Genomic DNA, 25,210 nt, shown 5'->3' on the forward strand with positions numbered 1-25,210 from the left:
AGACTCTTCATGCCAATTAAGAAAAAGGAGATAAGCTATGGACTTAAGCATCCCACACTTGATTAGTAATGACTGATGAGTCAGCTGGTGCCCTGTCACAATCTTGTGAGAATCTTGAGAAGAAGGTGCCTTGCCTGCCTGCCCATGGCAACACACCTTCACACAAAAAGGAGAATATCTGATGAATATGGTTGGCATCTCCATGCTCTTATAGCCCAACCAAAAGGAAGGGATTAGGATTTGATCTCACATCACCCTTAATTAACAATTCATCAAGGGTTAAGACATGATAACATAAGATACTAATATGTTGCATAATGCAATGTAAACACACATACACACACAGAGAGAGAAAGCTAGAGGAGAAAGAAGACAAGTTGTGCAAGTCTTTGGAGTAATCTCTGGGGGATCTCACAGAGATTCTTCTGCCCTTGAAATTATGTTGGTCTTCATTGGTTATTTTTCTACTACTCTTCTCTCTTTCTGTTGATGTTTTTCATGTGAAGGTTTGCAGCCAAGTCAAAGTGTGGCTCTTGGAACCCTGGCAGGGGCAACTGGCCAACCAATCCTGGTCCATATTTTTCATACCAGCTTACTTACAATTGCTACTTGGACTTTGAATGCTTCACTTTGGACCCTAGTCATTGTCATTAATTGAATAGTGCTTGTACTCCTACTTAATTAGATCTAATAAAGCTGTCAATTTTTTGATGCTGTAAGTTTATATTTCAGAGCTACCATTGTACTACCATTGCTAATATTATTAGTGCAGGCAGAAGCATTTTTATGGCCCACAAAATAACAATAGTTAAGTGTTTGCGTGTTAATTTATATATGGAGTACCTTTACGGTGATCTCTACTAGTACTATTCTACTACTAATTTTATCATTAGTAAAAGTGATCTTCACGGTTGATTTACAAGTTCTACTACCAATAGAAAAAATATTCTACTACCGATATATGATCCATTAGCTTGGAAAATATGAGCGGTCTATGTTAATTCCACTACCGTTAAGAACCATTACAGAACACATCTAACTTATAATAATAGTCTTATCACCAAGGACTGTAAAAAGTCACTAGTACAAGGGAAATTCTCTTTACAAATGCAAGTGCACAAGAGCCTTTTGGATGATTTTTTTTTTACCTACTCAACCTTATGACTACCAGTAAGATGGGCAGGCTTTAGGGGGACAGCCAAAGTCATCACATCCGGTTTGAGGCGCACTTGGAACTTACCAGATCAGCACACCAAAAAACAGCAGCACAAACTAAAAGTTGAAGCCATCTAGATTGGTAGTGGCATGTGTATGAAACCCACAATTGACCCGGAGATACGATAAGGATCTCGATAGGCGCAGGGCATCGTCCTGCGGTGATAACCTAGTACAATTGATCATGCATTCTCCCTTTCCTCCAGTGTGTGTATATATATATCGCTGACAAATTGAGAATATATAATTAATTTCCTTCGTTCTTAAGGAGCCCTAAACTTCTAGAGGATTATAAGTAGTGGCCATCATCGTTGTTGTCGTCATCGTCGTCTATCTCTCCACGATATATACAACATCCTTATAGAATGGGTGCTTTGGTCCCCAAGTGAATGGAGGAATCTCTCTCATGCAATTTTATCTCCTTATCACCAGTACTAGCTAGCTAGCTACACCATCACCAACAAACAGCATCAATTCAGGCAGAATGAGGAGGAGGAGGCAGCAAGTGATGTTTTCACTATGCAAGTGCGCAATCCACGCTATCTATCTACTAGAGCTAGCTCCCTTTCTATGTAAAGGCATGGCTCATGTAAAAGGTGGCAGCGTGCAGTGTTGGTGATGGCCCATGCATCAACAATGGCCTCCACCACCACCATTACCACTTATCCACTCAATTCATCAAGAGGGACCATGTCACCATATATGGAGATGGAACGAGAAGGGGATGAGGAGACTCGTATCGTCTGCCGTTCAATATAAGTTGATCGTATGTGGTTGGAAATCAACAAGTATAATTCCGGCGTTGATGGAAAATTGCTTGGGGGCCTTCTCTTCTTTTGTCAAACTAGGATATCAACGTAATTTCGACTGTGTAACACAATAGTGTGAAAATTATTATTTTTTGTTTATGTTCGTATATGCATGGTTCAATTTTCAATTCAATTGGATGTTCATGTTTTAATTTACACCTCTCTATCACCTTGTACATTTGGAATTTCACATAAAATAGTTCTAAGTCTAGTAAGTATATACTAGAAAGTTTTCCTTCATTCAAAATAGGCTTATAAGCTAAAATATGCATACAAGACATTTAGACCCCCAAGATTTTATCCTTGTTGCATCAGTGGTTATTTCTCACGGCTTTTATACCACATAAAAGTTGCGATGTAACCCATGAATTCCGAAGTGGAAGAATTCATGGTCCAAACCGTCCACCCTTGCCAAACCAAAGGTATAGCACCTAACCTTAATTTGAAGGTAAACAACAAATTTCAATTTCCACCTTTTCATGGTTCATTTAGATGCATGTAGCAACTTTTGTTAAGGTTGAGGTAAAATTACTCTGATGCTCCTATATATAAGTTCATTACTAGTTCGAAAAAGATCACACCCAAAAATGCAACAATATAACATAAATGTAGGGAATCATGATAGTAGTGCATGGTTCGATTGGAAAAGTACCACTCCAAAAATGCCTATATTTGCGGATAAATTTTAAACGCTAAAAATGTTTATATTTGTGCATGGGGAAGTATATGACTTCCAACATTATTATTTGCGGATCAATATTTTATTACAAATTATCTACAATTTCCATAGGAACTTCCATTCCAAAATTATCTACAAAATTAATTAACTTCCATTCCAAGTTCAGAAATGTATATAATTATATTGTTTGGAATCCATTGCAACCCCCATAATTACATTAATTAGGATATGGATTCTCTACAGTGGTCTCATTCATGCCAAGGGGGGATGCATATATGCTTGGATCAAAGCTGGATGCTGCTTTCCTCCAGATGCATGCGGTGATCGATATCATATGGTACGAAAAAGAGAGAGATGGGGAGAGTTTAGTACAGGGGCAGCAAAGAATCCAATGGAGAAGAGATCGAGAAGAGAGAATCCCATCGATCAATCGATCCAAATATTCGTACGATTTGCATTGCATGCGATGGCAATTATTCACGGTGTCGATCCCGTCCTTGCGTCCAAAGGCACATGTAGGCCCCCTAGCTCCCAGCCAGAATCTCCACAGATCCACACACCCAATCATGCCGTGTGAAAAACGCTTATGAGTTTTTTTATAACAAAAATCACTTTGCTTTTTTTTTCCTATAGGTGACCTTTGAATTTGGTCTGCCCGGCCTCTAGTGAGACCAAAAGTCCTACAAAGAAGAGAGAGAGAGAGAGATCTTTTTCAAAATCTTGGTCAAATTCAATCGGAATACGAAGAAATTTTATGTCAAAAGTAATAGTATAGATGACCTTCCCACCAAACACATGGGAGCGCATGCAAGTCATGGAATGTGATGTTTGTTAAGGTTGAGTTTGAAACAGCTTCTCAATTTGGCTACTTTCTTATTTTTTTTCATGAATATATATTTTATGAGTTATATTTGATAGTTCAGTGGCAAAGAGTATGTGTGGTTTTAACTCCGTGTTCTTGTGTTCAATCCCTAACATACTCATATTATTTTTCTTAAAATTTTTTTGATGGATGTCTCTCCCTCCAAATTTCATTTTCTTTTATAAGTATGTTTTCTGAACTGCTAAACGATACATTTTCTGCCAAAACTTTTTAGACAAAAAGTTCTTTTAAAAATTAAATAAATTTATTTTTTAGTTTGTAACAATTAATTAATACTCACTTAATTATGTGCTAATGGCTCTTCTCATTTTGTGTGCAGCCATCCCGTGGCATCAAATGCAATCAAGTGTATTGGTAGTTGGTGGCTGTATCACAAAGATATATAAGAAAGGAAAAAAATGCATATGTGTTTGATTTATGAAAAAAATAAAGGTGAGATGAATTTTTTGGGGGGAAATTCATTTTGGCTCTGAATTTGGATATAGTGGTTAGGGACTAGTGGTGGATACTGTTCAATGTTCTATCCCTCTTTTCATTGACAGCGAGTGCTTTTGACAAAATGGTGCACAAATGGGAGGATGCCAAATCATGGAATCCCAGCTTTATATATGCTTGTGGAGTTTCAACTTTCAACATCTGGAAGGCACCTCCTTGGTACAAAAGGGGGAGGTCAAAAAGAATAGCTTATTTCAGACTAATTGCATGATCAGATGTTCTCATTCTGATCTGTCAATAAATGCGGTTAATTGAAGCTTCAACAAACTGGAGCTTAAGTATGTGCTCTTAATTAATTTTAAATCATCTCATCCCATCTTCTAGTGAGATTAAAAAAATTGTTTTTCCCTGTAGTATTCAATTGAAAATTTGAGTAGTTAGCAAACGAAGCCTTAATGTTTTGGTATTGAAAGTAAAACTATTGCGCAATTCTAACTTTTACGAATTCAATTTTAGATTATATTTCCATGAATGAAGAACTTCTTACTTCAAGAAAGAAAAAAAATACTCCCTCCTTCCCACAATATAAGGGATTTTGATTTTTTTTCTTGCAACGTTTGACCACTCGTCTTATTCAAATTTTTTTTACAAATATAAAAAACGAAAAGTTGTGCTTAAAATATTGTGGATAATAAAGTAAGTCACAAATAAAATAAACAATAATTTCAAAAAAAATTGAATAAGACGAGTGGTCAAACGTTGCAAGCAAAAACTCAAAATCCCTTATATTATGGGACGGAGCTTATATTATAGGACGGAGGGAGTATATCTTTAGTACAATCAGTATACTCCCTTCGCTTTTTACTAGACATATTTTTAAGAGATTACTAGACATATTCTGATTTCAGAAATATGTATATCCTCTATTTAAAGAAACTAACTTCTGATTACAATCTAAACATAGATTTTTTAAAAAAAACTAAGTGAGTAGAAAATATTTGGGTTCGTTAGATGGTGTTTGGAGTAAATCTTTTGTGCACACAAAACATAGCGACATATTAAAATATGATTAATTAAGTATTACCTAATTTTTTTTAAAATAGATTAATATGATTTTTTTAAAAATATATTTTTATTGAAAATTATTTTTTATAAAAATAAGCAAGATAAGTTAGGAAAGAAGGGGAAGAACACAGCCTATAGAATCTTTGAGGCGGTTCACTTCACCCTAACCAAAAGAATCTTTGCAGCTTGGGAACGGTGACGTTGCCTTTGTCTCCTTGATGAGAATCTCTCTCTCTCTCTCTACTTTGGCGTGTCATCTCAGCAATGGCGGCAGCAAAATCCCATGGAGATCTCATCTCACCTCTGTCTTTCTCTCTCTCTCATGGCCCACTCTCTCTCATGGCCCACTCATACATGGAATCCTTAGCCCCTTGCCAAATTGCTGTTGCCAATAATAAATTCCAAACCTCTCTCCCAAATGAGGGAATCTCAATTGTCACTATGCCCAAACCACCTGCCACGTGGAGGACAGCCATTGGCTGGGAGGATGAACAATCTTTGGAGTAGTGGTTCTACTGCACAGAGACTTGCATCATGGCTGTGATGATGAAAATGATCATAACTTTAATTTGGTGAAAGTAAAAAAAAACACATGTCTTTTTCCATGGTGAAAAAGATACCAGAAATCAATTTCGTAATACCTAGTACTCTCTCCGTCTCAGAATATAATAATTTAGAATCAGATGTGACTTATCTTAGTGCTATGACTTTAGACAGATCCCCTTTCCAGATTCATAGTACTAGAATATGTCGCATCCAATTCTAGATTGTTATAGTGGATAGGGATAAGTGGAGTACAAAGCTATCTATTGTCCTAAAATATAAACACTTTTTACTGAGATAAAGGATAGTTGTGATAGTAAGAGATGAGAAAATGTGTGGAGAAGTTATATGCATGAAAGATTGTTGTGATTGGTTGAGATGAAGGAGAAATCAGATAAAATCTCAACATAGAACTAGCTATATTTTCGCACTGAGCGAGTAACTAATTAATTACTCTTATATATGGGCTTTGTGCACTATACTATGTGTAACTTCTGTGTCAAGGCACAAATCCTTTTCAGATTTGACAAGGGTCAGATGCTTGAATTATTGCATTAGCTACAGTACTTGTTGGAAAAAATAGAAAAGTGAACCTCTCACTTTCACGGGATCAATGCCATCGAGATAGATATCCCTAATTAATCTATTGCATGCACTCCTTCCATTTCACATGTAAGACTTTCTAGCATTTCCTATATTTATATAGATGTTAATGAATCTAGACATATATATGCATCTATATTCATTAGCATCTATATGAATATGAGCAATGCTAAAAAGTCTTACATTGTAAAACAGAGGAAGTACTAATCTAACATTTACCAATAGCAGATAGAGAGAGAAAACAGTACCATGGCAATTCTCTGGTCCCCCAACCTCCCTAAAAAAATTAGTACTAAAATGACTTTCAAGATGCATGAAAGAGTGAAAAAAAAATGAAATAGTGATATATAGACTGATAGCTATTACTAACATATAGAAGAACTCGATCTGAATTAGGATGTCTTTTGTTTTCACATTTATTTGATGTCAATTTGCATTTATATGATGTCGTTGACATGCTCTTCCTACCGATAAGCACCGAAGGCGTGCTGCATGAGGTAGAAACAAAAGTCCAACACACTTTTTTGGTCATGAGTGTCATGGAAACCTCATGAAATCTATCTCCTAGGTCACATTAATTTTATAGTTGGTACATTGGGTACTTTGACTAAGGATGCTATTTATGAATGGTAATAATAATGTGATTCTCAATAGACCTACCCCTCCTCAAAATAAAAAAAAAAGACAAACCGTGCGTCCGGGTTCGTAGCTAGGATTTTTTTTGACAGAATAGTAAGTCTCATAAAAAAATAAGTAAAACGGAGACATAATTTGAGTAAGGAGGTGTGTTGGCTAGCTCATTAATATAATGCGGGGTAGAAAGGTTAGAGAATGTTACTCCTTGTGTTTTAGCATCTATCGGTTGGCAAGTGATGGTAACAGCAATAAATTTATTGCCAGAAAACCACAAAGCAACATATCAATTTCTTTGTTAAAGAAAACCAGGTTTGACCATTAGCTAAAGACAGAATTTCCATAAAACTAAACTTCTATTTCATGAGGGAAATCTTTCAAAGAAAATGATGATAAGTAGCTTTAGCTTCGAGATGGCACCGACGAATCGTCAAGCATGTATGTTCAAAGCTTGTTGGTGCCGCATCGAACCGGCTCAAAAAAAACATGAAGAAGAAGCAAAATAATTAAGTTTAGAAATTTTGTGGAAAGGAATGTATTGTGGGATCTAAACACATAGACCATTTTTATCGAAAAAAAAACAATGCCATCAATTCTTCTTCGAAGAAAAGGAAGAAGAAGGACGAGAAAAGAGTAATAAAGAACACACGAATATATCCGTGTGTATCCCTTGATGAAACCTACCCCTCACCAACTCTTCCCCCCTGATCTCAAGCATCTAGCATCAACAAGAAGAGAATAGCACAAAACCTCCTTGCTAACGACAACATAGGAAAGGAGGAAGAATCAACTTTCCAGCAATGGATCCTCTTGTCTTGCTGTCCCCCTCCCTTGGTTTCTTATTAATTCACATCGCATCCAAACACACACAGATTCTCCATCTTTTCTTTTTTTTTTCTTTGCAAGGACAATTATTCTTATTCGAAAAGCAAATTAAAGAAACTCGGTTCGGTTTCAGTTGGAACACAACAGACGCCGTCGCGATAAGGCAGAAAAAGAAAAGAGGAAGTGCCATTTACAATAGATTCTGCAAGGTACGCAGGGACGTGCGAGGACGATTTCTCTACTTATAAAAAACCCAATGAAATTAGGTTTGGTTCTAGTTGGAACACAACAGATGCTGAGACAGAAAAAGGAATGAAAAGAAAAAGAGATAGTAAGAGCTGTAGAATATTGGTGCTCCACCAGCAAGTGCAAGTGCAGGGACCTGAATGAAAAACCTGAAAAGGACCCATATGAAATTGAGGGGAAATGTGAGGGGGTGGTGTGTAAAAGAGAGGGTGGTGTGGAGGAAGAAAGATTCGTGGGGAGGCGGTATCCTGACTGTGTTTGGTGATGGTTGGGTGTTACGCGACGAAACGCCTCTGATCCCCCATCCATATTCCACGGGCGGCATCTTTTCTCCGACTCTCACCTCCCCTCCCCTCTCAATTTACCATCCTACCCCTCTCCCCTCTCCCCTTCATTTCATCACTAGTAAAATAATACTACTATTCATGCTATGTACTATTATTTTTTTTTTCTAAACAAGCTATAATTTTTTTAAAAACAGGCTATTCATGCTATAATGGGGTTGTTCGGTTGAGCTAGCTATGCTGTGGTAGCCAGCCCAATACAACTATACCGGTTGTAGTAACCAATTGCAGCAGCAGCGTGTGTTCAAACTTGCAGTCGAATGGCTAGGGTTGCGTAGCATAGTCTAGATCGCTGCAACGACAGAGTATCGAACAACCCTAATACTACTACTTCGTAGGATTTTTCATTGTTCCAATCTAAACTGAATTTTCTTGTGAAGTTCTAGCAAAATTCTTGTTTGGCATGGCTCCACGTCTGGATCAACTCTTGGAATCTCGAAAAAAAAGAACTTATACATTAAATTAACATGCATTAATCCTCTTATTTTAATTTTAAATATGAACTAAATATTTCGTATTATTGAAATTAATCAACCATCACCTACAACTCATGAATTTCCGGAGCTAAAGATGTCTCGTTATCAAATATTCCATCCGTCTTTTTTGATATTTTAATTTTGAACCAACCAACATCAAATATTAAAGGATGGTGGCAGTAAAAAAAAAACTTGGAGATTTTTACGTCTAGAAACCATCGTTACACATAAATTTAGGCAGGAAAGTTTTTTTTCCCAACTCAGAGCATTTTAGTTGCAAAAGGTTTATGCAAAATAAAGCAGAAAAAAAACTACTACCAGTATCTTTTACATGCACAGATCAGAAGGAACCAGTGGTTGTACAGATAATAGCAGAAGCTAGTGGTATCTTCCACGGCCGATTCTATACTGTTCCACGTCAAATTACCATTCTACCCTCCATTCTGCCTGAACCGGAACCCCCAACCTTCCTCCGGTATAAACGCGGCGAGAGCGCGACGCCGCAAACCATTTCCACCGCCACCGTCTCCTCCCGAATTCCGGCGAGGTGTTGTGGACGATGGGGTCGTCGTCGGCGTCGGCGGCGCAGCACGAGGAGGCGGCGGCGGCGGCGGCCTTCGTCCTCGGCGGCGTCGACATGCGGATGCTGGCGGCGAGGACGGCGACGGGCGCGCTGGCGAGGGCGGGCGGCGGCGAGGCGGCGGCGGCGGCGGCGGCGGCGGCGAGGTTCGAGGATTGCATCCGGAGCCTCGAGGCCGAGAAGGCCAAGATGGAGGTGTTCCGCCGCGAGCTCCCCATCAGCGTCCACCTCATCGCCGACGGTGAGCTCTACCTCCACCCTCTACCTGCTCGATCACTCGATCTGCCTATAGATTTCATGGATGATTATTCGCTGAGATCTTCTTGGGCGTCCAGTGATCGAGTGGCTCAAGGACGAGGTGGAGAAGCAGCGGCTGCTACGGCGGCGGCAGGTGGAGGCTCCGGCGGCGGCGCCGCCACCGGAGATGTTCGCGCCGCCGGCGACGGCGAAGAGGAAGTCGGCGGCGTCGGCGGCGGCGGAGGGGGTGAAGGCGGAGGCGGACGCGAACGACAAGCGGAGCTGGATGAGCTCGGCGCAGCTGTGGAGCTGCGGGAGCCACACAAGCACCAGCACCAGCAATGGCGGCAGCGTCAAGAAGCAGCAGCACAAGGTATTTTTGTTTGGTTAAGTTTTGTAGTTTTTTTTTTTATAAAACAAATCAAGTTTATACTAGTTTGAAGGGAAGATATGGGAAAAACATGAATATTTTGTTTGGTTAAGTTTTGTCAAGTTTGTCCTAGTTTGAAGGGAGATTGTTTTGGAAGGGAAGAGAAGGAGTAATGCTACTCCTACTAGATTTTTTTTGAAGAAACTTAATTTGCAAATTTATGCGATACTACTACTACTAGTCTAGTGCTACTAAAAAAAATGGAGAAAATTGTAATATTGGGACTGCAAACACGTGGGCTTCGCTGTTTTGACACTCCGAGTGGATGACAAATGGGTCCATCTGTGTGTATGAAATGTGGGTCCAGTGTCATTATAGCAAAGTTTAATGTTTGCCGTGTTATAATTGCAAATCCCCAAAAAAAAAAAATAGGAATCTTTACAATTCAGGTGTTCAATGAAAAATTCTCTCTCTTTTTTTGGTTTCTACTAGAAAGAGGAGAAACTTTTTCCCCATATCACCATGTAGAATAGAAATGGAAAAATACAGAATAAAACAAAAAAAAAACAAAGATTCATTTTGTTCGATTTCTTGTAATTTGTCAATTTTTTCTATGTTATTCCACCAAGAAAATATTAACACATGTTGAGCATGCATAGCTTTGTTGTCAATCTCATGCATATTTGTCTGTATTTTCGCTAACTTTTTTCTCAAAAGAGTATATTTTTTCCTAACTAGTTCTGTCAATTTCAAATCATGATCAGGTGTCCAATGCGTTCATGCCACTGGCCACCTTGCCGGCGTTTGCAAAATCACTGGAGAAAGCCGACGCCGCCGTGCCAGACCTGTCCCTCTCCTCCCGGGTGGCGATGGCCGACGCCCCGGCATGTCCGGCGGCGCCGAGCGCCACCAGCAGCGCCGTCACGGATGTCGCTGTAGCGCAGCGGCAGCAGGCGGTGCAACGGAAGGCCAGACGGTGCTGGTCTCCGGAGCTCCACCGCCGGTTCGTCGCCGCGCTCCAGCGCCTCGGTGGCCCACAAGGTGAGGATCATCTCATTCTCATCAACCTAAATTGTGCAAATTGCCACATTTTATTTTAGATTCGATTTTTTTTTCCAATGATAATTTTAGATGATTGTATTTTCTTTCTGAACTGTTTAGATGATTGAGTGATAATTTGTGGTCACATTGTTGATTGCTCCTAGTAAAATTGTTTGATTAATTTTTTGATTGGTGCGCTGAAACTTGCTTAATGTTTTTTTATTGTTGATGCAGCTGCAACTCCCAAGCAGATTAGGGAGCTGATGAAGGTTGATGGCCTCACTAATGATGAAGTCAAAAGCCACCTGCAGGTTTGTTCAGTCTCAACTCCTTACTTTTACAACCTAAAAAATATTGCCATATGTCGGTGGCAACAATTTGGTACGCCTCTTTTATAAAAAGTTCACGAACCTCAAAGCAAATTGTGCAGAAGTACCGGCTGCACACGCGGCGGGCATCCGACGGCGGTGATGGTGGCGGTGACCATCAGACGGTTGGCGGCCGTCTATGGCCGCTGCCACCGGAGCAATACACCACCTCGCAGCACAGCACATCGCAGTCTGGCTCGCCGCAGGGCCCCCTCCAGCTCACCGTGTCGTCGAGCCACGCCGTGTCAGTGACCGCCGGCGATAGCTGCGACGGCGGTGAGGAGGAAGAGGAGGACGGGAAGTCGGGGAGCTATAGCTGGGAGATGCAGAATGGGGCAAGGGCATCATCATCATCTTGAGCACCATTAATTAATTGTCTCCAGGTGCTGCACAGCAGCAGTGACCGAAGAACTTAGGCCTATTTCTGTACAGTGGTTGAGAGCTTTTTTTGGGCTTTTTTTTTGGAGGATGAGATTAAGTACGGGAGTTACCCATGTGAGTAATTTGAGTTGTTGTTGTAGAGGGTTTGAGAATATGAGAGGTGTTAATTACATCACATTGTATAATCTTTGGGCTAAATTGTGATGTCGAGATTAATTATTCTTATGTGAGGAGAATATTGCTAGATTATTGTCCACCTTTGATGCCTCCTGTTGTGCAAATTTATTTATTTTTTTGAATATGCAAGGAACACATCTTTTTATTAAGGGGAATAAAGTTTATTTACAACGATAATTTTATACATTATAAGCCATAATGGCTTATCAAAAATAAAAAGTATTTTACGAAGAAAACTTTTATATATGTGAACAAATTATGGGAAAACACGCTAAAAACTGTAAAATGATTCCAAAATTGAGTTTTAAAATTCAAATTTGACTACAAGTTATAAGTGAAAGGCATGTTGATTTGTTTGTAAAATTTCATCAGGCACACTACTGGCTGTGATAATAAAAAAAATGTAACTGAAAAATTAACAACTGAGGTAAAAAAATGAAAGTGAGATCATTCGATTAGTTGCTTGCATCTTGCAGTGGATCTTGATTGGAGATGTTCTCTTGTGCCAATGAATCTGGATCAGGATCAGGATCATTTAACCCTTTTTTTGGTAAGTGCATTGGTGAGCATCAAGAGAGTGGTTCACTCTAACCTACTCATATTAATGCTTAATCAATCAAGTGGTTGGTACTGCGTGCAAGATGGTATAATTATGAACTTCGGATCTTGACTTTTGCCGTGCATTTCGTACTGGTTTCATCCTTTGGCGGGAATTGGTAGAGGAAGCTACCTCTAGGGTTCATTGTTCATCTCTTCACTGTACGAATTTACTAGTTTTTTTCTTTAAAAAAATAAAAACTGTACGAGTTGAATCAGGAACAGTTTATAAATTTGTGTCCGGTTTATTGGGTTTGAATTGAATTGGGCTGAAAAAAATGCAGGTCCATTTATTTCCTGGGCCGAAATGGGCCATCCCTTTTCTGATTGAGCCGAATAAATTGGGCTAAAAAATCCAGCCCAATCCACAGTGGTAGTGAGGGGAAAACCTCCACGATTTCTCGCGCCGCCGCCGCCGCCGCCGCCGTTTGGCTGAGCACCTCGCCGCCGGCGCTATTCCCCACCGGGGAAACCTCGCCGGCGTGTCTGTGGAGATTTCTGCTGCGAGGGAAGCTTCTTCGTCGACTCCGCCGGTGCGGTTGCGGTTCAGGAGCTCGCCGAGCGGCGGCGGCGGCGATGAGGGAGGCGGTGACGGTGCAGGTCGGCGGCTTCGCCAACTACGTCGGCTCCCACTTCTGGAACTTCCAGGTGAGTCGCCCTCTCTCTCTCTCTCTCTCGTCTCCGGCAAGACCCCCAGCTTGTTGCTCCACCTGGTGCAAGAACCTGACGCTTCTTGGGGTCTTCTTCTTCTTCTTCTTCTTCTTCTTCTTCTTCTTCTTCTCCAGGATGAGTTGCTCGGGCTCGCCGACGACCCCGACGCCGATCCGGTCTTCAAGAACGCCGCGCTGGACATGGACGTCCTCTACCGCTCCGGCGAGACGCACCAGGTAAAGCCGCCGCTCATCGCTGGCATGACAAAATGCGTCGTTTCTTTTCTTTCTGTATTTGTTTCTCTTTTTTTTTTGGCGTTGTTGTTCATCTTTTACTGACTACTAGTATACACTGCTTGATTTCACTAGGGTGTTGCTACCTACTGCCCTCGTCTGGTGTCTGTTGATTCTCGAGGTAATTTGATGCTGAATTTGGTCCGAATATTATTGTAGTGCGTAAAACCCCATGTTTAGCATTCAACTTATAAGCATAAACGAAAATTTTGAATCTTAGAACTTAATTTCAGGGTTGATTATGGGGTTTTTTTTTTCATCATGGTTTATTTTCCAGCATTTTGTTTTAAATCAGTAAGAACACGTATTTAAATTTTTTTACCCATAAATGATTTTCTAATCGCTACCAGTCCATTTCACTTATAATAAGTATATAAGCGAAACGATGAGGAAATAAGAACTAAGAACTGTTATTTTGTTATTGGTAGTGTATATACTGCATGTTCACGGTGGTATCATTTGCAGGGTCTCTTGGCTCTTTGAGTTCATCCGGTAATCTCGGTCAGTCTAGTACTGCTGCAGATCAACTCAATGTTGCTACATGGCAAGTGGCGCTCTAACTTCTTTAGAATATGTTTTCATGTTTGGTTTTGCTTATTGTGCCCACCATGAATAATTGACCACTGTGATTTGGCATGTACGACCTGCGCAGAAGGCGGCTGTTGTTTCAGTTTAGTTTTGGATTGCTTGTGCGAATGGGTTACAGATGTGCTAGGATCGTTTAAATAAGCTTGCATATCTATAACTGGGGGTAATTCTGACAAATGGTGAAATCATGTCTGCATCGTCAAAGCAAGCAGATAGCAAATACAGCAGCTTTACTATAGCACTGTTATATTGATACAGTTCTAGGAAATTTCTGCAGCCTGAGCAAACAATGAGCTGTTCTTAGGCTGATAATAAGAGAGTAATAAACTGGTAATAATGATTCATATGCTCATCCAGCTGCTGTGGAAGTGATGCATTGCATCTGCCTATTATTCTCGTAGAGTTGCATTCATCTTTTGCCTTACTGTTGCTTGTTTTGCACTGCTATGTGCAAATCATTCAATGTATTAGTAACTATATATATATATGTTGAATAATGTGTCGGGCTCATAGGTTACCATGATGAATTTTCCTTGTTTATGTAGGTCTGGAAATGTAACAAGATCAGTCTCAAAACCTCATGGGCGGAACTTGTTTCTGCAAAGCTTAGTTGAAGAAGGGCAGAATCCAAGCACTAGCAATGGTGGCAGCAACTCCCAGAAAAGTGTTGAATATAAGGACCTGATTGAATGCCTAGAGAATGGCATCAACTTTTGGACAGATTATTCAAAAGTTCACTATCATCCTCAGAGTTTGTATGAGTTATATGGATCATGGACAGACTTTGACAAGTTCGATAACTATGGCAGCGCACAAGAGGTTGTTTCAGACTGGTCGCAAATAGAGGAAATGAATGAGAGGCTAAGGTTCTTTGTTGAAGAATGTGACCATATTCAGGTCCTACCCTTTTTTCCCCAGTAAATTATCAGCAAACTCTACTTACAGTTTTGCAACAAGCTAACGTTCACTTATGCAATCATTTTTGCCATCATGCATATTATTTAGACCATTATTTTAAGCTTAATTGATTCATAATTTACCACAGGGCATCCAGTTTATTGTGGATGATTCAGGAGGTTTTTCCAGTGTAGCTGCACAGTTTTTGGAGAACATTGCTGATGATTACACAAATACACTTGTATTGCTTTACTGTGTGAGGGATCCAATGACCCTTGGACCATCCAGGAGGAATCAAAGGGAGTCCATTATGAGAGCTCTTCATGATGCTGTTTCATTTTCAAAACTTTCGTCCTTTTGCAACCTGATGGTACCCATAGGACCGCCTTCATTAAGTAGAAGTATACTATCCTTTGCCTGAACTCCACATTTTTAGTTTATCTTTTGTTATTGTTATTCTGTGATTTTATAGGACTTCTTTCTGGTTGCCTAGTTTTGCCTTTGATTGCTTCAAGTATACTGATATTGTGCCTTAAGATACTGCACTTGATTGCGTTTCTATTAAATATCAACTCCTTTTGTTCAAGCTGTATATTCACATTTGATTTCCATACAATATTACTTTCATGAATTCCCTTAAAAAAATACTTTCATGAATATACAGAAAGCTTATTCTGAATGAGATTTTCTCACAAATTTCCTTTCACTCTGTTTCATCAGGTTGCATGTCACCGTACCTTTATATACAAGATGAGAAACCATTCCATGCTAGTGCTGTTTGTGCTGCAGCAATACATTCAATCACTGTTCCATTTAGATTGCAACGAACGGGACCGAGTTCAGACTTAGCACATTCATCTGGTAATCTTGACATTGGCGAACTTGTGCACATTTTATCTGATCAAGGTCGGCAGAACATGGTTACTGCTCTGGATGTAGCGATGCCTGCCCCTTCTTTGACAGGTATACAACATAACATATGCCCTACTGTTATACCAACATTGGATGGAAATTTAATCTTGCTTGCTAATTGCACACTTTAATTTGCAGATAGAGATGCTATGGGGAACATAGAGATGAAGCTGCACTCTTTGACCCCTGAAATCAGCGATGAGGACGAAGATCCTTATTCAGTTGAATCGCTAGTGGTTCATGGAGCTCTTGATAGAGGTCTGCACATCTTATCTTTTGCCTTAGGATCTGATTAACTCCTATTATTTGTCATGCCAACAGAACTTATTTTTCTATTGTTGTTAATACTTACAATATTGAACATTTAACAACATTATAGGCATGGTGGCTAAATTTTGGTTATACATGTAGAAGTACAAAGAATTAACAATTGAAATTTGTTTGCACAGGCGGGCAAAGGACTTCCATATCACAAGTGAAGGACTCGGTATGTTCAGTCTACGAAGCCAGAGAGACAAAGCCAAAATTTTCCCATCTCTCAGCATCTCTTTGCCCCCTCCCTGTCCCCCTTCCGTTCCCGTCAATCTTCAGAGGCAACATTGGCCGGCACGGGGAGATCCTTAGTGACCATACAGAAGAATCCCAGCCAAAGGGCTCACTTGACATCGAATCGATACCAATGGCGGCACGGTTACGATCAAGCAGCGCCGTCCTGCCTTTCATAGAGAGGCGATCGGGGAGCCTCCAGAAGCACGGTGTCGCGAGAGGCGCCATCGGGTCTCTGGTCCTCCATGACTGGGGCTTCGGGAGGGAGGAGGTGGAGGACATGGGGGAGCACCTAGCGAAGTTGCTCCGCCCGTTTCACCCTGAAATGGATCTTACTTCGGATTCCGACTAGATCATCTTCGAAAAATCTTACTTCGAGAATCAAGCATGATCCATCTGTTGCAATTTATGTGGATTGTAGTAATACTAAATCTTTTTTTTTCAGAGGGTTTTCAGATACTGAAAATTCATGCTCATGTGGCTGGCTGTTGTGAGATCAAGAATGAGAGATCTGAATCTATGGCCCTGTTTAGATCCGGAGGGCTATTAAATAGCCCTCTGGAATCTTACTATTTAAGAGTATTAAACGTAGATTACTGACAAAACCCATTCCATAACCCCTAGGTTATTTTGCGAGACGAATCTAACGAGGTATATTAATCCATGATTTGCTACAGTGATGCTACAGTAATCAGCCGCTAATTATAGATTAATATACATCATTAAATTCGTCTCGTAAAATAGCCTAGGGGTTATGGAATCGGTTTTGTCGATAATCTACGTTTAATAATCTTAAATAGCAAGATTCTGAAGGGCTATTTAATAGACCAGAGGTTCTAAACAAGGCGTATGGCATGGTAGACCTTTTTTGTGTTCTACTCATGTGCATTTGAGCACGGGTGTAGGCTGTGTATGCCACATGCTGCTGCCGTGACATTCTGCGGTGTTTCAGGCCATGTACAGATCAACCGGGCCCTGGCTTCTGTCAAGTCAAGCAGTTCCATTTTCGTTGTGATGTGAGGTCACACTCCGTCGGTCTGTGACAGTTTCACATGAAACTGGAGTACTCAATTTCTGTTAAAAATAACTAAAATTCCCGCATTTCAAATATAAAAGCCGATAGGCTGTATATATCGGGTTTTAGCCACATTAGGAACATGGAAAATTTTCGCCATTCCTATGGAGTTATTCTATAAATTTCAGCCTCTTTTGGAATGTTGGATTTTTGAGGAATTTCGCATAAATTGAGTTGTTTCCTGTAAAAATCCTACGGAGGGTTTTTGGAACAAAAGAATTTTATAGGACTTTTGATCGATTGTACTCCTAAGGAAAATCCTTTAAAAAACAAAGATGATTTCGGGAAGATTTTCAACATGATATCGAATCTTTTGGAAAAATTGATTAACGTCTACCTATCTTTTCTTATTCATGTATTTTTCTTGCTCCATTCAAACAATCATTTCTGTAGTTTTTACATGTTTTTCTATCCATAAGATTTGAGTATCAGTGTCTTAAAATTTCTGCCATTTTCTAAACAGTGACAAAAAGGCCTCCTATCATTTTCCTGGACCGAAACATTTCTTTCATCTCTTAACCCAATACCTTTCATGCCTCTCCATCAAGCATCTGTACAAATCTTGTTGACTAACCAAGTCCATTAGCACGGTCACCAAGAACAACACTAAAATTAAACTGTCATTCAAGTATACAATACGGTTAATAAATAATTCAGAGCTGTCAATCAACGAAAGTTTGGCATTTTTCGCATCAATGATTGGTGGCGAGCATCACATGGCCGGCCCGACCGGTCATGTGTCCGAAAACGCGTGAACATGTTTATAATTTAAAAGTGTATTTGTAAATTGTAATCGCAAAAACAAAGACACGATGATTTTTTATAATTATTAGTAAAAAAAAAAGGAGAGACTGACTGACACACACACGACCAAAGACATGGATTGATTGATTTTTTTTAGTGCAAAGCGATCCGGATCTTGAGGTGATGCGCTCTTTCTTAATTGTCGTTCCATGCGTGTTCAGGCTCCCATATTTTTTTTAAAAAAAGATAATAAAAATAATTCCAAAAGTTTGATTTTTCGGCGTGTTTTTTTGGATGTATGCATTTTCTTTTTTGCGATGAAGTTTCCTATCCTTTTCCTTTGTGAAAAAAGTTATGTGTTTTTTTTCCAAAAGGAAAAGGAATAGAATCTCTAGGTTCTTTTTGCCTTTTTCATAATTGGTGGATGGTATCAAGGGAAAAAGTAACCTTTTTTTTATGTGCCTGTTCTAACAGGTTTTATTTTTGAAAGCGACTTTGTGTTGACCGATGAAAATTAGACACACAACACCAAGATTTTTCTTAAACTTTAGCCCTCTTAACTATAAAATTCATGACCAGGAGTCCAGGACCACTTGACCGCTAACTCTTTTTTTTGGTGCAAATCTGATAACCTGTCTTAGCTTAATCTAGACCGGTCTCGGAAATCCAAATATGTCTGTTGATCGCTTCCATTTTTACTCAACCAGCCGCTGCCCGTTGGTGTATTACGATATTCTAAAGAGCCGTAATATTTTTCACAAACGTTGAATGTTAAAAATTCGAAAATTATGTACATCCTCCGCTTAAAGATGACTATGAATAGTTGAACCCACAGAAGGAGGAAAGAAAGAAAAATCTCGAGTTTGTGAGGAAAATGTCCAGGCAGTACTTATCAATGAAGAAACTAAAATCTCGAGTTTCGTCCTTAACGACGTCGTTGACTTTTCACATAACATTATACTAAAAGAACATATAATTTTTTTATTATAAATTATCTTATCAATAAAGAAACTAACTTATATTTTTTAACAGGGATTATCTGTAATACTGCTGGTGCAGTAGCAGAGGCTGACACGTGGGTCCACATATGGGTCCGGACCCATATGTGGACCCATGTGTCAGCCTCTGCTACTGCATCAGTAGTATTGTAAAGGATATGCATCATATATTTATATATATATATACACTAAGCTTTAATTAAAATAAAATAATCAAACGTTACGTGAAAATTTAACGATATCATGGATGAGGACAGAATAGTATTTTTCATAATAACACAAGTGGTCTCAAAGACTGGTGCAGTAGAGAGAAGAGAATAGTGTGGTCAGTAGAGAGGAGGAAAAGCCTCTTGTCGTCTCTTTGACCCAACGACCCCGCCATTGCTCACCTCCACCTCCACCTCACCTCCTCCTCCTCCTCATCCCCTCGCCGGAGCGGCCACGCCGCCGGGAGGGAGGGAGCTCGCCGCAGCCGCAGCCGCAGCCGCAACCAGCCAGCTACTGCGTGCTGCAACCTGGGATTTTCTTTTTTCTTTTTTTTCTTGTGGATTTGATCTGAAGTGGAGGTGGGAGGAGGAGGATGGAGAGCTACCTGGAGGAGAATTTCGGCGGGGTGAAGGCGAAGAACTCGTCGGAGGAGGCGCTCCGGCGGTGGCGCAAGCTCTGCGGCGTCGTCAAGAACCCCAAGCGCCGCTTCCGCTTCACCGCCAACCTCGACAAGCGCGGCGAGGCCCAGGCCATCAAGCACGCCAACCACGTACTCCCTCCTCCTCCTCCTCCTCCTCCTCTTCCACTCCCGCTCGCTCGCTCGCTCTGGGATCTGGGACCTCGCCGCCGAGGTTGCTAGGGTTTTTCTTATCCATCCTGCAGAGCGATCTGGAGTTGGGGGCAGTTGGTGTGTGTGTGTGTGTGTGTGATGTGATCTCATCTCCACCAACTACTAGTGTTTGTAGCTGCACACTGTGTGCGTAGGAGGAGGATCTTGAGCTTAGCAAGTAGTAGCAAATTAGTAGCAATTTTGTGGATATGGATGCGGCTGTTGCAGCGAGAAATTGCGGAGTCTGATAGTGATGGCTGTTGCTGAGCTATAGGAGGGGATCCTTGTTGCTTCATCGCTTTCGACATGTATTGCGGTGGTGTTGATTTTAGTATACTCGCTATGGTTTGGGAATTAGGAAACCCGGTTCGCAAGATCGGAGCATCTGCATGTAGGCGCTTTTCTTGTGAACATTGTGTAGCAAGCCCGTCGATCAGAGCCTACTATCCTTTCCTTAATTGACTCCAGAGTGCAGCTATGTAGTAGCTTCGCACTCACGAATGGATTTTCGAGAAGTTATAGTTGGAAGGTTTTCGGTGCTCACGCTGCTGCATTCCTAGAGCGTGCTAAGCTTATTTTTCGCACTTAATTCTAAGAGGTTACTGAATTTCGTACTGTGGATGGTTTTAACAGGAGAAACTGCGGGTTGCGGTGCTGGTATCGAAAGCTGCACTACAGTTTATACAGGGTAATCATGTAATGATTGGATGCTGTTTCATAATGTAGAACGTGCCTTGTTTTGGTATTTTCTTATATTTCTGACCATTTTTAGTACCTAATAAACATGCCATCAAAAATACAAATACTCAGGTCTTTCACTTCGAAGTGAGTATGTTGTTCCTGAAGAAGTCAAGGCTGCAGGGTTTCAGATTTGCGCTGATGAACTGGGCTCTATTGTTGAGGGTCATGATAGTAAAAAGTTGATCACCCACGGTGGAGTTACTGGAATAGCAGACAAGCTTGCGACATCACCAGCGGATGGGTTAAGTACAGCTGAGGAAAGCATTAAGCGCAGGCAAGATGTATATGGACTAAACAAATTCACAGAAAGCGAGGTCCGGAGTTTTTGGGTGTTTGTATGGGAAGCACTTCAAGATACAACTCTTATAATTCTTGCTGTCTGTGCCTTTGTATCGTTGGTTGTTGGCATTGCCATGGAAGGATGGCCAAAAGGTGCTCATGATGGTCTGGGAATTGTTGCAAGTATCCTCTTGGTCGTGTTTGTTACCGCAACAAGTGACTATCGGCAATCCTTACAGTTCAAGGACTTGGACAAGGAGAAAAAGAAAATACAAGTGCAAGTCACAAGGAATGGTTTTAGACAAAGGCTATCAATATATGATCTTCTTCCTGGAGATGTTGTCCATTTAGCAATTGGTGATCAGGTTCCTGCTGATGGGCTATTCATTTCTGGGTTTTCTCTACTGATTAATGAGTCCAGTCTCACTGGCGAGAGTGAACCTGTTGTTGTAAATGAAGATAATCCTTTTCTTTTGTCGGGGACCAAAGTTCAAGATGGTTCCTGCAAGATGCTGATTACAACAGTTGGCATGCGAACCCAATGGGGAAAACTAATGGCTACTCTCAGTGAAGGTGGCGATGATGAAACCCCACTACAGGTCAAGCTTAATGGTGTTGCAACTATTATAGGCAAGATTGGTCTATTTTTCGCAGTCATAACTTTCATTGTCCTTTCTCAAGGGTTAATCAGCAAGAAGTACCATGAGGGGCTGCTTTTAAGCTGGTCAGGAGACGATGCACTGGAAATGTTAGAGCATTTTGCTATTGCAGTTACCATTGTTGTTGTTGCTGTTCCTGAGGGGTTACCCTTAGCAGTTACTTTGAGTCTGGCATTCGCAATGAAGAAAATGATGAATGACAAGGCATTGGTTCGTCACTTAGCCGCATGTGAAACAATGGGCTCAGCTACGACCATCTGCAGTGACAAGACAGGAACACTGACGACCAATCATATGACTGTTGTCAAGGCCTGCATTTGTGGAAACATAAAGGAAGTTAACAATCCTAAGAATGCATCTGATTTGTGTTCTGAGCTTCCAGAAACTGTTGTCAAAACCCTTCTGGAGTCTATTTTTAACAATACTGGTGGTGAGGTTGTGATTGACCAAGATGGGAAATATCAGATTCTAGGTACCCCAACAGAGACAGCTTTGTTGGAATTTGCATTGTCACTTGGTGGAAATTTTAAGGCAAAGCGTGATGAAACTAAGATTGTGAAAATGGAACCCTTTAATTCAACAAAAAAGAGGATGTGTGTTGTTCTTAAGCTTCCTGGAGGAGGATGCCGTGCACATTGTAAAGGTGCTTCAGAAATAGTGTTGGCTGCCTGCGATAAGTTTATGGACGAGACAGGTGCTGTTGTCCCCCTTGATAAAACAACTGCTGACAAGCTTAATGGGATTATTGAAAGCTTTGCTAATGAAGCTCTTAGGACATTGTGCCTTGGTTATCGGGAAATGGAAGAAGGCTTTTCTGTTGAAGAACAAATACCACTGCAAGGGTATACATGCATTGGGATTGTAGGTATTAAAGATCCTGTTCGCCCAGGCGTGAGGGAGTCTGTTGCAACCTGCCGATCTGCTGGAATTATGGTGAGAATGGTCACTGGTGACAACATAAATACAGCAAAAGCGATCGCTCGTGAATGTGGCATACTTACTGAAGATGGCCTGGCTATTGAGGGACCGGAGTTCAGAGAGAAAAGTCTTGATGAACTACTCAAGTTGATTCCGAAAATTCAGGTTTGCTATGCATATATTACCTTATTGACTTAAGTTTTTACCATCTATATACAAACATAATTCTTGGTGATTCTGTGTATTGAAGGTAATGGCCCGATCATCACCACTTGACAAGCATACACTTGTAAAGCATTTGCGCACAACATTCAATGAAGTTGTTGCTGTAACTGGTGATGGCACAAATGATGCGCCTGCGCTTCATGAAGCAGATATTGGACTTGCAATGGGCATTGCTGGGACTGAGGTTAGATTATTTAACCATTTGAAGAGATGAAAACTTCGAGTTCTATTCTCTCTGGTCACAACTGTGTGTCATTTTTGGATGTTGACATGGCGTAGCAAATGCAACTTTGACCACTAATTTCCATTGCGATAATGATAAAACTCAGTAGAATTAATATTATGTAAGCATTTTTTTATTCATATTTTTTTTGTAAATCCAACATAAACATTCGGAGATGTTAGAAACATATGGTTAGAAAACATCATTTGTTTTTGACTGGATGGACTAAATGGTATTAATCAACTAGCAGATATTTCATGATTTATAATTTTTTATTCAAGTCATGCATTTAGTCAATTTATCCAGCACCATACACCCATACAAAACCTAAATATTGGTAATCTGAAATATCCTTATTTATGTCATCCAGTAACTAATGCTTGCTTATTCAGGTGGCGAAAGAGAGTGCCGATGTCATAATTCTGGACGACAACTTCTCCACAATTGTTACTGTTGCCAAATGGGGACGCTCTGTTTACGTCAACATTCAAAAGTTTGTGCAGTTTCAGCTGACTGTTAACGTTGTGGCTTTACTTGTCAACTTCTCTTCAGCTTGCTTTACAGGTATACTTCATATCATTGATGATTCTGTTAACTCCAGAATTTGGATATCCTCTCCTGACCTTTTATATTATGCAATCGCAGGAAATGCACCTCTGACAGCTGTTCAACTTCTTTGGGTGAACATGATCATGGACACCCTTGGCGCCCTTGCATTAGCTACCGAGCCACCTAACGATGACTTAATGAAGAGAGAGCCAGTGGGCAGAACAGGGAAATTTATCACAAATGTTATGTGGAGGAACATTCTGGGGCAGTCTTTCTACCAATTCATTGTTATGTGGTATCTCCAGACGCAAGGGAAAAGCATGTTTGGCCTTGATGGCCCTGATGCTGAAGTTGTGCTAAATACAATTATTTTCAACTCGTTTGTCTTCTGCCAGGTATGTGTACCATACCAAATATGTTTCTTTTTTTCTTCGGCTAGGAGTACGGGTGTTGTCAAAGTTGCCCTATGCATGCAGAGGCCTCATCACTAATTCAATTAGTTCATAGTCCATCACCTGCACACTTAATTAATCAACATTTTTTTAAAAGAAGTGTCCTGCTTTTCTCCAGTTAGCATCCACATTGTTTTAGATGCCGATATGTTAGGGCCAATGCTTATAAAAAGGGCAATTCACTATGACGGAATTCAGTCAGTAGATTAACAGATGTCTAGCCAGATGTGTGGCTAACAAATTGATGGCCACACCTTAGGCAGGGTATGGCAAAAAAACCGAGTCATGACATGTGGGACCATAAGTGTGGCAAACAAAATAAACAATAGGCTCATAAAGTGTGACAAAGTTTGGCAAAGTGAGGTAGTGAACCAAACACCCCTAGTCCCAGAATAACATCAATCCTCTCTTCTCTGTACTAGCAGTTCAAGATCCATTTCTCTTGCAATACATCTGTCATAATTTGTTGAAATAAGGAGGGTAGTCCAACAGAAGATGATAATTGTTTCACTGCCAACCTGATAAACTAACCTGGTATATGCTATTTCAGGTGTTCAATGAGATAAGCTCCAGGGAGATGGAGAAGATCAACGTGCTGAGGGGCATACTGAAGAACTACGTCTTCTTGGGTGTTCTCACCAGCACGGTAGTCTTCCAGTTCATCATGGTGCAATTCCTCGGCGAGTTTGCGAACACGATACCACTCACCAGGCTGCAGTGGATTGCCAGTGTTCTCCTTGGCCTCATTGGGATGCCCATCTCTGCCATTATCAAGCTTCTTCCCGTCGGCTCGTCGTGATGAAGATGAGATGATATCTGCAGTGACAGTATCCATACTGACCAAATTCCATATTGTTTGGAGGAGCTGAACTCTCCATGCAGTCTTTTGGAAATGCATGTGGGGCAAGCAGTGGGAATAGGCAATAGCTGCACTTTGACAAGTTTTTTTGTAGAATATGAATGTGTCATATTTCGCATCATATTGTAAGAAGCATTTTGTTTTGGCACTTTTGCTGGTTCAGTTGTGTAGCAGGATTTCAAGGTTGGTGTTTGTATTGGAATTCGGTGACGAGAAAATTATGTGGATTAATGAACAGAAGCATAAAAATATCTCCTTTTATCCCCTTTCCCCTTGC

General features: G+C 40.5%; 3 protein-coding genes across 3 annotated transcripts; all 3 read left to right on the top strand.

Moving 5' to 3' along the window:
• Window positions 1-9,265: 9,265 nt before the first annotated feature.
• Window positions 9,266-11,989, top strand: LOC4352661 (transcription factor HHO6). Its single transcript, XM_015763301.3, has 5 exons — window positions 9,266-9,577; window positions 9,672-9,946; window positions 10,708-10,984; window positions 11,219-11,295; window positions 11,415-11,989. Exons 1-5 carry the CDS (start codon window positions 9,316-9,318, stop codon window positions 11,709-11,711), a joined length of 1,188 nt encoding a protein of 395 aa, XP_015618787.1. The 5' UTR covers window positions 9,266-9,315; the 3' UTR covers window positions 11,712-11,989.
• An 885-nt stretch (window positions 11,990-12,874) lies between these two features.
• LOC4352662 (uncharacterized) lies at window positions 12,875-16,912 on the top strand. The gene is made up of 9 exons (XM_015762867.3): window positions 12,875-13,155; window positions 13,293-13,394; window positions 13,527-13,572; window positions 13,917-13,995; window positions 14,585-14,936; window positions 15,085-15,337; window positions 15,657-15,899; window positions 15,987-16,106; window positions 16,298-16,912. The coding sequence occupies exons 1-9, from the start codon at window positions 13,084-13,086 to the stop codon at window positions 16,744-16,746; spliced, it is 1,716 nt and encodes a 571-aa protein (XP_015618353.1). The 5' UTR covers window positions 12,875-13,083; the 3' UTR covers window positions 16,747-16,912.
• A 2,583-nt stretch (window positions 16,913-19,495) lies between these two features.
• LOC4352664 (calcium-transporting ATPase 10, plasma membrane-type-like) lies at window positions 19,496-25,210 on the top strand. Its single transcript, NM_001423600.1, has 7 exons — window positions 19,496-19,968; window positions 20,662-20,716; window positions 20,839-22,790; window positions 22,876-23,034; window positions 23,466-23,637; window positions 23,719-24,017; window positions 24,625-25,210. The coding sequence occupies exons 1-7, from the start codon at window positions 19,792-19,794 to the stop codon at window positions 24,871-24,873; spliced, it is 3,063 nt and encodes a 1,020-aa protein (NP_001410529.1). The 5' UTR covers window positions 19,496-19,791; the 3' UTR covers window positions 24,874-25,210.

This window comes from Oryza sativa, chromosome 12 (genome assembly GCF_034140825.1).
Source record: "Oryza sativa Japonica Group chromosome 12, ASM3414082v1".
NCBI lineage: Eukaryota > Viridiplantae > Streptophyta > Magnoliopsida > Poales > Poaceae > Oryza > Oryza sativa.